The 14,049-nt window shown below is 36.6% G+C and overlaps 1 protein-coding gene across 4 annotated transcripts in view; it reads right to left on the bottom strand.

The window, feature by feature from the left end:
• Nucleotides 1-2,299: 2,299 nt before the first annotated feature.
• LOC113617448 (survival motor neuron protein-like) overlaps nucleotides 2,300-14,049 on the bottom strand; it is a 42,394-nt gene continuing 30,644 nt past the window's right edge. Inside the window, exons 8-9 of one of the 4 annotated variants that reach the window (XM_027100899.1) lie at nucleotides 12,311-12,361; nucleotides 2,300-2,671 (exon numbers count right to left, since the gene is read on the bottom strand). In XM_027100899.1, coding sequence (XP_026956700.1) covers nucleotides 12,314-12,361 — 48 coding nt within the window. In that variant the 3' untranslated portion in view covers nucleotides 2,300-2,671; nucleotides 12,311-12,313. Of the gene's footprint in view, nucleotides 2,672-9,853; nucleotides 9,873-10,966; nucleotides 12,362-14,049 lie in introns of those variants that run through there. The other 3 variants (XM_027100897.1, XM_027100898.1, XM_027100896.1) reach the window with 3 other exon arrangements.

Here is a 14,049-nt window from a genome sequence, read left to right as displayed (position 1 = left end):
TTCTCCATTTGGCTTCCAGGGCATCACTCTGGGTTTCCTCCTAATTGAGAGCTCCATCTCAGTCTCTTTTACTGCTTCTCGCATCAGATCTCTAAACATTGGGAGTACCCCAGAGTTCTCCTCTGACATATCTATTTATATGCACTTCCTCGGCTATCTCATCCTGATGAACGGCTTTAAATTCTAGGTCTATGCTAACTTCTAAAAGTTCATCTTTATCCCAGGTCTCTCCTTTGAACACTTTACTCATATCCAACTCCTCAGACTACACAGGTCCAAACCCAACTCCTCCTTCCTTTCTACACAAGTACTCTTTATGCAGACTTCTCCATCTCATTACTTTATATAAGCATATTTATTTTTGGCTGTGTTGGGTCTTCATTGCAGTGTGTGGGCTTCTCATTGTGGTGGCCTCTCTTGTTGCGGAGCACAGGCTCTAGGCATGCAGGCTTAGTAGTTGTGGCTCACGGGCTTAGTGGCTCCATGGCATGTGGGATCTTCCCGGACCAGGGCTCGAACCTGTGTCCCCTGCATTGGCAGGTGGATTCTTAACTACTGCGCCACCAGGGAAGTCCCCATCTCATTACTTTATTCTCCCACTTGCTCAGGCCAAAAACCTTGGGGGTCATTCTTGACTCCTTTCTTTCATACTCCACATGGAACCTACTGGCAAATCCTGAGCTCCACTTGGAAAACACACTCAGATCCAAGCCCTACTCGGCCTGCTCTCTCTCCCTTGAAACTTATGGTTTATTTTCAACAAAGCAGTCAGAAGCCTCTTTTTTGTTTAAATTATTATTTTGGGGGGCCACGCTGCTCAGCATGTGGGATCTTAGTTCCCCGACTAGGGATCAAACCCGTGCTCCCTGCAGTGGAAGCCCAGAGTCCTAACCACTGGACCCCCAGGGAATTCCCCCCAGAAGCCTCTTTTTATGCATCCGATCATGCAACACCTTTGGTTCAAAACGTTCCAATGGATTCCCAAGAAACGCTGAAGACCTTGCAATGGCCTACATATGACCTTAATCTCTCCTCCTTGCTCATTTCCACTCCAGCCAAGCTGGTTTCTTTGCTGTTCCCTGAACATGCTAAACACACTCTTGTCTTAGGACCTTTGCACCTGTCATTTTCTTTGCTTGGGAGGTTCTTCACTTATGTGAATGGCTCTCATTTTCTGCAGATCTCTGCTCAAATGTCACCTCAATTAGGAGTTCCCTGTTCTTTTTTTAAAAAGCATCCCTGCTTCCAATCCCACTCTGCCAGCTCCCTTTCCTGTTTCCCTTTTCTCTGCGACATGAATCACTACATGCCACCTTATAAATTTCACTTGTTTACTAGCTAGTTCCCACCACTCTAGGCAGGAACTTTCATCTGTTTTGTTCCCAAGCACCTAGAACAGTGCCTAACACAAAGGTGAATAAATATTTGCTGAAATGAATGACTTTCCTGAACCTACAACTACTCTCCAACTGTATTAGGTAAAATATTAAGGGAGGTAACATCCAAAAACCTTAGAAAGCAAATAAGCTACCTTCATAACTAAATTTAACCTGGCATATTTTAGGCAATTAATATAAAATATTAGCTAATTGTCATGAAAAATGATAAAACTCTACTTACCTGTACAAAAAAGCTTAATCCATAGAACATTCCATTCTGCGAAGCTTACTTACCAGGCACTTGAATATTCACTTATTTACTCAAAAAATACTGGGCAGCTACTAATATGCTAGGCACATGCAGCTTACCCAAGCAAAACCTCTGAAAGAAATAACACTTACATATTAGCATCTTCTCCCACAGCTAAATGGACTAGGGAGAATCTCAGGCATGTGAACACCAATCCTTTAGACTAAACTAAAACAGTACTATGTTCTACCTCTCCAGAGAATCTGAACTGAGAGACACAGATATAGTCAAATGGATGGTAGATGGAACTGCAAGGTAATGATGAAGAGAGAATGGCCTGGGCAATCCTGTTAGGCAGTGTGCATGAGGAGGGTGTGGAGGAGGCTAGAAGAGAGGCAGACAGATAAGAAAAGGTGCAGGAGGAGAATGACAATATGACATCCAAGCAACAGAACACAGCCTTGGTTCCTGACTGGCCAGGTCCAGTCCTCTGACATTCAGCTTCAGCTAGGCTTTGTTCCCTAACCTTGGATCACCAGCAACATTGTTTTACAATTGGTTGTATCTTTACAATATTACCCTTTACCCGAATAAGCCTGAGTAGTTTTCTCTACATCTTTAGACAGACTCCAACCTACCGTATATATTCCAAAGAAAAATATTCAGATAGTCAAGGTTTAAAAAAAAAAAAGTTATTTATTTTTAAAGGCATTGATAAAAATCTTAACATACTTACTAAGAAAGTTACAATATACAAATGGGTTCAGTTGTGATTTTGACAGATTGACTTTCTGCACTGTGACCTTGAATTTCTTTTAATCACTCATATTTCCATTGTTCAGTTATTCAAACTGATTATTGCCTCAAAATAGCTAACTGGTTATTTAAGCATGAGTCACATGCAACAAGGGGAAATGATGACATGCACCCATCCAAGTGTTCATGAAGAAAATGATGAAACTTCTGTTCACATCGACCAGGGCACATCAATATACCATCCTCCTTGGGAGAGAGCTGCACCTGAATCCGAAAGATAAAAAGTCTACATACAATTATGAAATTTAAAAATCTATTTTCTTATAAAATCATAAAGAAGAAAACATAAAGCAACACATGCATCATGGTAAATAAAATTAGAATAAAAATATGCTAGTGTAAAAAACAATACTAATTTCAATCTTTATGGGATAGTTAGATATTTAGACAAATTAATTGTGAAATTCATTTGAAGGAATAAATGGGCAAGAGTATTTTTTAAAAAAATTCTTAAGGAGCACTGGTATTTGATCTGTCCTAACAGAATTTAAAACATATTAAAAACAATGATCAAAATTATGTGTTTAAAAAATAGTAATTAGAACAATACAAAACAACATTCTATAACTACAATACAATAAAACTAGAAATTAAACCTAACTGAAAGTAAAATTAACCTAAAAATTAATTAACTGAAATTAATTGAAATTAACCTGAAATTAAAACATTTCTAGAGTTAAAAACAAAATTTTGAAATTTGGAATATCTAGAAAATAAGAATTCTACAGAATACAACTAAATTGTCAGAGAAAAATTTATGGTCCTGAAATATCCATTTTAATAAACAACAGATAGGAAGAAAATTTTTTAAAACTTCTAAGGAAAGCAGAAAGTGGACATTAATCCCGAGTATATCATCTGGGCCCAATGAACCCAATTTTAATTTTTGAGTTTTTTTTGGATCTTAGTTCCCCAACCAGGGATTGAACCTGGGCCATGGAAGTGAAAGCACCGAGTCCTAACCACTGGACCACCAGGGAATTCCCAATTTTTGAGTTTCTTATTCGATCAGTTCTAACTATTTGTCCTTACATTCACAACTCACTCTTAGAGGTCTGCCAAAGAACAAAGAGAAAATTTATTTATTAAAAAAAATAAACAAAACTCCTATCTTGCAATTATGCTGTAACTCTACTGGACTCTTTTATAAATCTACAATACAGAATCTTAGTGATTTTACTATCACTTACTTTTACTATCACTTTTACTATCACTTTACTTTTACTTATCTTGAAACATTTTGTTACTCTTCATCCCAGGATATATTTTATTTTAACTCATTGTGGTAGCCAGTCTTCAAGATGGTCCCCAGTGATTCCTGCCCTTGTCTAATCCCCTCCAGTTGGCCGTGGGTTGCACTTACGTCAAAAGGATAGAAAAAGGTGGAAGTGATGGTGTGATTCAGAGACTAAGTTATAAAAGTACGTGTGGTGTTGCTCATTCTGTACTGGATCGCCCACTTTGGAGAAGCCAGCTATCAGTTTGTGAGGACTCTCAGGCTGCCTATGGAGAACGCCAGGTAGCAAGAGAGCCTCTTAACAACCATCTGGGTGAGCCTGAAGCAGATCCTCCAGCCCCAGTAGAACTGTGAGATGACTATTGCCTTGAGACTGACGACCTGATCTGCAGCCTGAGGAGAACCACCCACCTCAGCTGCCCCGCATTCCTGACCCACAGAAACTAAAGATAAATAAATATTTGCTGTTTTAAGGTGCTAAATTTTAGGGTAATTTGTTACGTAGCAGTAGATAATACATTCACCAGCGACCTCTAGCTATGCATAAGAAAAAAAACAATATTTCAAAAAAAAAATTTATCAGAGTCAGTATTTATAAGATAAATATATTTCAGGTTCATGCATAACAGCCAATGAACAGTTAGTTGCATTCAAAGAATATTATCTGATTTGGAGATATATATAAACATTCAATACTAGGAAAATACATAATAAAAATTGGGGTTTCTTTATTCCCATCTTACCCCTAGGTTCTTCATGACATTTTTTTTTTTTTCCTTAGAGACCTACTAGAGAATGGACTTGAGGATATGGGGAGGGGGAAGGGTAAGCTGTGACAAAGTGAGAGAGTGGTATGGACATTTACACACTACCAAATGTAAAATAGATAGCTAGTGGGAAACATCCGCATAGCACAGGGAGATCAGTTCGATGCTTTGTGACCACCTAGAAGGGTGGGATAGGGAGGGTGGGAGGGAGGGACACACAAGAGGGAAGAGATAGGGGAACATATGTATATGTATAACTGATTCACTTTGTTATAAAGCAGAAACTAACACACCATTGTAAAGCAATTATTCTCCAATAAAGATGTTAAAAAAAAATTGGGGTTTGCTGTATTTAAATTCTCATTGAAATTGCTAACAAAGTTATTTTCACTATCTCTTTACTCTGTAAACTGTAAAATGACTTGAAATTACATAGAGTCAATTCTCATTATTCATGGCAGTTCTGTTTTTAAAAGTCACTACAAACAATGAATTTGTGAATACTGAGCCATTACTCCTAGAAGAAACACAGGGCTAGGTTCCTGCAAACCTCTGGTCACATTACCAGCTGATCAGTACATAACCTTATGCGTGTTTCTGTTGCAAGACACACTATTTCATATATATTGTTGATTCAACAACACTTAACTCATGGCCAACAGCACTACAACTCATGCCTGAACACATCTAACACATGTATTCTCCTTGTAAGGCACATCACAGCCTTCTTGCACTTGGGAACATTAGATATCACTACAGCACAATACTTGGGGGCTATTTTAAAGAGTGAAGTCAAAAGGCGCAAAAGACAGAAAAATGTAGAACCAAATAGATTGTGAAAATGACCTTTGTTTATAGTACGAAAGCTGAAAAAAGAAAACAGAGCACTACATTTTCAGCTTTATCTCAGCTGAAAATGTCTGTCAGGTGACTCAAATTTTTCACCCTCTGCATGTGTCCATGAATGATGGTGAAGGCTCCACAAATAATGACTTCGGGATTACAGATAAATTTTAGCAAGCTAGCAAATTTGCAAATATAGAATCTGTGAATAATGAGGACATCTGTAGATAAAATTTTATAAGCAAAAGTTGAAAAGAGAAAGTAAGCACAAATATCTAAAATGATAATGGAAAAATTACCATATAGATACAGGAAAAAAATTAAACAGTAGAAGCATTAGAAGAAAAGTCTGAAAAGGCAGGATGATTCTGACTATATGAAAATTAAACACTATGACTACATAAAAAGCAAATATTTCTGTCAAAATGACAACAACCACTACAACCATAAGCAAGGTCAAAAGAAATGACAAGCTAGGAAAAAAGTATTTGTAACTCATAGCACAAAGAATTCTTGCAAATCAAAAAGGAAAAGCACACATCCCAGCTGAAAAGTAGGCAACGGTGATGTTTCTAAAGTTTTCAGATAAGAAAAGATACACAGTTCTCTTAAACACAAGAAAAGGTGCTGAACTTCACAATAATAAGATAAATAAATTATAAATACAATGAGACAATCATTTCCAACTACTAGACTGAGAAATATCCAAAGGTCTGATAAATTATTGGCTAGGGCTTCCCTGGTGGTGCAGTGGTTGAGAGACCGCCTGCCGATGCAGGGGACACAGGTTCGTGCCCCGGTCCGGGAAGATCCCACATGCCGCAGAGCGGCTAGGCCCGTGAGCCATGGCCGCTGAGCCTGCGCGTCCGGAGCCTGTGCTCCGCAACGGGAGAGGCCACAACAGTGAGAGGCCCGCGTACCGCAAAAAAAAAAAAAAAAAAAAATTATTGGCCAGACTGTGGGAAACAGAGACTCTCATACAATGTTGGTGGAAATGGAAATTAATACAATCTCTACTGAGAGCAATTTGGCAAAAATCTTTTAAAATTATAAATGTGTATCTTCTTCAATCCAGGAGTTCTAATTCTATAATCTAATTCTTGATTCTAATGCAATCTATTTAGATAATCTTAAGGATGTATTCAGACATCTACAAAAAGAATTATGTAAAAGAACACTGACTATAGTATTAAATAGCAAACAACTGGAAGCAACCTAAACTTCCATCCGTAAGAGTTCAATCAAATAAGTATGGTACACATCTGTATATAAGAATATCTTGCATATGTTTAAAACAAGACAGTTTTACATACTGATATGAAGCGTTCTCCAAGAAAGTTTAACAAAAAAAGCCCAAAATAGACCTACTACTGTCATAGAGAAGTGTATATATACACACACACACACACACACACACACACACCAATAACCCCAAATCTGACATATGAACCTTATGTACTTGAGAGATAGGGTGTAATATCATTGTTTAGCACATTTTGTTTTAACCATCACAACAGATTAATCTTTCAGAAATCATCCAACAACTGAAAATTAATTGTTCCAAAATGAAAAGGTGATGCAATGAATTGTGCCATCCATCCAAGTATTCAAAAAAATGATAAAATGTCTGTTTAAAAATAGGAGGAATAGTTGGTAGTGTACTTGTTTTCCTGTGATAAGTTATAAAACTGGGCACAATTTATGATGCAACTGTTTCCAGGCATTGGGCAACAGAGAGCACAGGGTGAGATTCTTGAGAAAGGGAAACATGTGAGCTTTGCATTCACCCTCTTTGGCTGGACACAATTTCCAAACTGCAGCATGAAAGGTGGAGCCTGAGTAGAGAGTACTGTTCTTCCTGGGTGGGGGGAAGAAACAGGGATTGGAGTCTAGGCTCTGGAATAAGGCAGATGGGATTTGTGGAGGTAAGGTCTAGAGAGGAGGGTCTTAAAGAGAAGGAGCCCCAAAAATCTGTGTAGGATTCCCACTTAGGTCCTTGCCCAAATCCTAAATTATGCACGTGTAGGACAAGACTCCACAGAGCCGGGCAGAAGCAGTTGCTGGGGGGCTGAGAGCTGGAGAGAGTTCTGAAGTCACACAGAGTTCTACCACTTACTACGTGGTCCAAAGCAAGTCATTTGGGAATAATAATAGTAACTAACTTGAGAGTGCTATTAAGATTCAATGAGGGACTGCCCTGGTGGTGCAGTGGTTAAGAATCCGCCTGTCAATTCAGGGGACATGGGCTTGATCCCTGACCCGGGAAGATCCCACATGCCGCGGGGTGACTGAGTCCACGTGCCACAACTACTGAAGCCTGCACACCTACAGTCCGTGCTCTGCAACAAGAGAAGCCACTGAAATGAGAAGCCCACGCACTGCAATGAAGAGTGGCCCCTGCTCTCTGCAACTAGAGAAAGTCCGTGAGCAGCAACAAAGACCCAACACAGCCATAAATAAATAAATAAATTTATTTTTAAAAAAAAGATTCAATGAAATAACAGTGCCTAGCAACACATAGTAATCATTCAGAAAATATAGCTATTATTACTTGTAAGGGAAGAAAAGTATGATGTGACAGTTTCTAGTTTCCTTTACAATAAAAACCCAACTAACACAGAGCTAAGAGTCTACTGAAACCAAGTTCTATAAAGTAAGATTTTTTTTTTTACAAATTTAATTTAAATGTTTATTATAAATTTTACAGTAAAAGTAAAATGAACCATATCCTAGAAGTCAAAATTCTACCTACAGGTAATGGCAAGAGTAGGGAAACTACAGAGTCCAAATTTTACCAAACAATGTACAACTTTCCAGATCAGCAGCTTAACTGGAAAAAACATGAAGTTTGTAAGCAAAAAATTTCAAATCAAATCCCTGCTCCCCTAACTAACAACTGACTGGTATCAAACAAGGTAGCTATGCTATCTTTTATATATATATATATACATATATATATATATATAAAAAATAAGATTAACCAGAAGTATTTATCTAAACACAAAGACTCATTAATATTCAGGTATACTGCTTCACATCTTTCTTCTTCTGCCTAGAAACCAAGTTTTATTTAAAGTAGAATGCAGCTCAACCCTAAATTATATGCCATTTTAAAATATAAAAGGTCAATTTATGTGTCACAATAACTAGTAATGAAAGGATCAGAACTTCGAAGCTCAGAAAATTACTTTCTCCTACAGTATGGAGGTTCCTTAAAAAACTAAAAATAGAGCTACCATATGATCCAGTAATCCCACTCCTGGGCATATATCTAGAGAAAACTCTAATTTGAAAAGATACATGCACCCCAATGTTCATAGCAGCACTATTTACAATAGCCATAACATGGAAGCAACCTAAATGTCTATTGAAAGATGAATGGATAGAGAAGATGTGGTATATACATATACAATGGAATATTACTCAGGCATTAAAAAGAATGAAGTAATGCCATTTGCAGCAACATGGGTGGACCTAGAGATTATCATACTGAGTGAAGTAAGTCAGACAGAGAAAGACAAACATCATATGATATCACTTAGATGTGGAATCTAAAAAAATGAACTTATTTACAAAATAGAAATAGACTCACATAGAAAACAAACATAGTTACCAAAAAGGAAAGGGGAAACAGGGATAAGTTTGGAATTTGGGATTAACAGATACACACTATTACGTATAAAATAGATAAACAACAAGGACCTACTGTATAGCACTGGGAACTATATTCAATATCTTATAATAATATATAATGGAAAAGAATCTGAAAAAGAATGGGTATACATACATGTATATGTATAACTGAAATCACTTTGCTGTACACCTAAAACACTGTAAATTCCATTAAAAAAAATAAAAAAAAAAGAAAGAAAAGAAATTAGTTCCTCCAAAAGCTTCTCCAACTATATTACTTGGTGTCTTCAAAATATGTTACATATATAATCTCAGGACAATAGCTGAACCCACAAGTAATAATAATTTAAAACAATCCTGTGCAAAAGAGAACATACTGTATGATTGCAGTTCTAAACTAAGTAAAACTAATCTTTGTTCATAGAGGTCAGAATGGTGATTGCCAGGATAGGTAAGTGTGGTGAATGACTAGAAAGGGGTACAAAGGAACTTCTGGACTGAGGGAAATGTTCTTTTATCTTGATGTAGTAACAATGGTATACCTTCTCAAAACTGATCAAACTCTTCACTTTAAATCTGTGCATTTTTTAAAAAAGTTTATTTATTTATTTAATTTTTGGCTGCATTGGGTCTTCATTGCTGCGTGCAGGCTTTTCTCTAGTTGAGGTGAGCTGGGGCTACTCTTCGTTGCGGTGCGCGGGCTTCTCATTGCGGTGTCTTCTCTTGTGGAGCACGGGCTCTAGGAGCGCGGGCTTCAGTAGTTGTGGCTTGAGGGCTCTAGAGCGCAGGCTCAGTAGTTGTGGCGCACGGGCTTAGCTGCTCCGCAGTATGTGGTATCTTCCCCAACCAGGGCTTGAACCCGTGTCCCCTGCATTGGCTGGCAGATTCTTAACCACTGCGCCACCAGGGAAGTCCCAATCTGTGCATTTTACTGTATATAAATTAACCTCAAAAAAAGTATTTGGAAAAAAAAATGAAAGCGATGTAAAAATGTTCTTGAATCCTCTTGCAAGGCCACAATTCATACACAAAAATGATAAAACACCAAGTATTTTGTGAAATACCTGAATACTGAATGTCTTCTACTGATTGCTGTATATAAACATGGATTTCTGCAGAAGCAGGAGTTGCTCTGGTTAAACTTTCAGAATTTTATTTCTGAATTGAATTCATAGTTTTCCATTCACCAAGAGCTTCAAACAACACATAACTTACGTTCATAACCATTAACCCTGTAGTTTATTTCTGTTAATGGCAACCATACAGAAAAGCTAAACTTACAACATGACTCAGATAAAGTAATCTCTGGCTGATCCCTTAATGAAGGTACTCTTCAATTATGGCATCTCACCTTCTATTTGCCTATCTTCTGAATATAGGTACAGACCATGGAATTTTCCATCTAGGATTCTTCATAACCACAAGGACAATTACTATAGTGAAAGCCAGAAAACAAGCTGTTTTGACTTCATTTTCTCTCTTCTTTGACATTCCCTCCAATCTGTGCTCTAAGCCCATTCTAGACTTCAAAAAACCATGCCAGATACTGTAGACATGATGAAGAATGAGATGTAGTGCCTTGCCTCTAATGACAGAGGAAAGACAGATATATAAACAATAAAGATATTATACTGTGAAAAGCTATGTAATAGAAATAAGCAGAGAACAGATGCAAAGAGGGGAACTTACATGGATGGAGAACGGATAACAGTGGTATGACATTTGGGCCAGCCTTAGGCCTTGAAACACACTGCCCTAATGCTTCTAGCTTGTGCATTCTCTGCCTGGAATACTTCAGCCCACTTCATCCCCTGCCTAGTTTTTCTATTCATCTCTTTAGATTTAGCTGAATAACCTAGCTGAAGAACTTCAATTGAATAAAACTGACTTTAATCGAAGAATGAAATACAGGTAACTATACTTTTAAATGTGAGGATTTATATAATTTAAAAAATGTCCCTCCCAGGAATGCATAGATTTTGAAAAGATGTTTTTCGAAATTTGCTTTTCAAGGCAACATGGAAACATCCACTAAGAATCATAATGTCCACAACCTTTTATTAAATAGTCACAACACAGAAAGTTACCCTAACGCTGTGACAGAATAGAACCGAGTACTACATATAAGAAGGTAGTTACTAATGTTATTGAGAATGCCAAAAGCTACTGAACTAAAGGAAGAGTGGCATAACATACAGGCAAACAAGCTGATAGAAAGAATACGTAAAAACATTAAAAATGTGATATTAAGTGGGGATATATATACACACACACATGCACAAAATACTGATGACAAACATCAAAATATGGATGAATATGGACCAAAAGTGTAAAATAATATGTAAAAAGGGAATACAATAGACACATAGATTTTACTAATTTAGTTAAAAATACTGAACACTTTTCTTATGTACTTTTCAAACACACAGAAAATAGAAAAAAATAGTACAATGAACATCCATATGAACACCACTGAGATTCAATAACAGCCATATATGCTTCATGCACACACATATATACATTTTGCTAAATCATTTAGAAATGTATTACAAACACTGTAACACTTCACTTCTAAATACTTCAGTATGCAAATTTAAAGACCTTCTTCCAGAAACTACAACACCCTTATCACAGCTCATAAAATTAGCAATAGTTATCTAATATCATTTAAAATCCAGTCTATATTCAAATTTCCTCAACCCCCAAGTCTCTTACAAATAGCTTTTCAAAACCAGGGTCTAATGAATAATGAAGGATGCCACATTGTATTTGGCTGTTATATCTCAAGTCACTTTTAATCTGGAATAGTTACCTACTCCATGTCATTTTTTCTTTCATGACACTGAATTTTTGAAGAAAGGAGGCCAGTTATCTTCTACAACATGCCACGTTCTGGACCTGTCTGATCATTTCTTTTGTGGTGTCATTTAACTTGTTGCTCTATCCCCAGTATTTCTGATAAATGGGAAAGTAGATCCTAAAGGTTTGTTTAAATTCCACTTTTTTTTTTTGACCATAACACTTCATAGGTAATACAGTGTATTTCATACTGCATCTCAAATGAAAAAGCAAGTCTGACTGTCTGATTACAGTGACGCAAAATTTCATCTCTGATTCTAAGGATCTCTTTATTATAAAGGTATGTTTTCCTTTCAATACAACCAACCAACAAGTATTTGCTGAGATGATACTTTGACATCATAAGAATTCTAGAGGGGATTTAGATCAATCTTTTATCAAATAGTTTTTGCATCAAAATGTCTTTAATATTGTTTTACATTAACTTTTCTACTTTTCAATATTTTAATTTTTAAACATATATTTTCTACAAACTACAAAATTTATAAAAAAGTAACATTCTCTTTTATAATGATGGTAGACTTACTCCTTAATTGAAATGTGAGTGCCTTCTTTCTTTATGACTTTGTTTGAAACCCTGTAAGGAAAATAAAGGCATTTAGAAGCATAGAACACGGGAGAAAATATTTGCAAATGAAGCAACTGACAAAGGATTAATCTCCAAAATATATAAGCAGCTCATGCAGCTCAATATCAAAAAAACAAACAACCCAATCCAAAAATGGGCAGAAGATCTAAATAGACATTTCTCCAAAGAAGATATATAGATTGCCAATAAACACATGAAAGGATGTTCAACATCACTAATCATTAGAGAAATACAAATCAAAACTACAATGAGGTATCACCTCACATAGGTCAGAATGTCCATCATCAAAAAATCTACAAACAGTAAATGCTGGAGAGGGTGTGGAGAAAAGGGAACCCTCTTGCAGTGTTGGTGGGAATGTAAATTGATACAGCCACTATGGAGAACAGTATGGAGGTTCCTTAAAAAACTAAAAATAGAATTACCATATGACCCAGCAATCCCACCCTGAGAAAACCATAATTCAAAAAGAGTCATGTACCACAATGTTCATTGCAGCACTATTTACAATAGCCAGGACATGGAAGCAACCTAAGTGTCCATCGACAGATGAATGGATAAAGAAGATGTGGCACATATATACAGTGTAATATTACTCAGCCATAAAAAGAAATTGAGTTATTTGTAGTGAGGTGGATGGACACAGAGTCTGTCATACAGAGTGAAGTAAGTCAGAAAGAGAAAAACAAATACCGTATGCTAACACATATATGAGGAATCTAAAAAAAAAAAAAAAAGAAAAAGTGGTTCTGATGAACTTAAGGGCAGGACAGGAATAAAGACGCAGACACAGAGAATGGACTTGAAGACACGGGGAGGGGGAAGGGTAAGCTGGGACAAAGTGAGAGAGTAGCACTGACATATATACACTACCAAGTGTAAAACAGCTAGCTAGTGGGAAGCAGCTGCATCGCACAGGGAGATCAGCTTGGTGCTTTGTGACAACCTAAGGGATAGGGAGGGTGGGAGGGAGACGCAAGAGGGAGGGGATGTGGGGATACATTATACATATAGCTGATTCACTTTGTTATACAGCAGAAACTAACACAACATTGTAAAGCAATTATATTCCAATAAAGATGTTTAAAAAAAAAAAGAACACACATTTTATACAGAAGTGAACATTTTGTTTCACATAAGACATTTCATTAATTCTCTTTAACAAAATATCATCAGAAAATAAATTTACAGCCTTCAAATGTACTTTAACAGTGACTCCAAAGTAAACAATTATTAGGCTGCAATTAAGAAAGTTTTCTTCTTTCACTAAGTCTGAAGATGTTCCTGAGCCAACTTATATCTTATTTTCTGTCAAATATAATATATAATGTGTCACACTCATTTATTAAAATAAAACCATTAAAAACCAGTACTCACTAGACAAAAATATTTTAGAAGTTCAAAAAAAAAATCAAGACTCAAATATTTACTGTTTTTCCTGGTCATACTTAGCACAAATGTCCTATTCCTCTCTTCTCCCTTCTGGCCTCAATACCTTCTATCTTTCCCTACATATATACTAGCTTTCGACTTCACCATTAATCTATATCTTTGAGGCCACAAGATATATTAAAGGGGATTTGTTACTAATAAGTACCAAAGTTAGAGCCTGTGCTATGTTATTTCAATAACATTACTCTCATTCATCTGCATTCTGTTAGGATTTCTAGAAAAAG

The sequence above is a fragment of the Aethalodelphis obliquidens genome, unplaced genomic scaffold, assembly GCF_003676395.1.
Source record: "Aethalodelphis obliquidens isolate GAN/ISIS:26980383/991018 unplaced genomic scaffold, ASM367639v1 scaffold4, whole genome shotgun sequence".
Taxonomy (NCBI): domain Eukaryota; kingdom Metazoa; phylum Chordata; class Mammalia; order Artiodactyla; family Delphinidae; genus Aethalodelphis; species Aethalodelphis obliquidens.
This window is presented reverse-complemented; position numbering and strand designations above follow the sequence as displayed.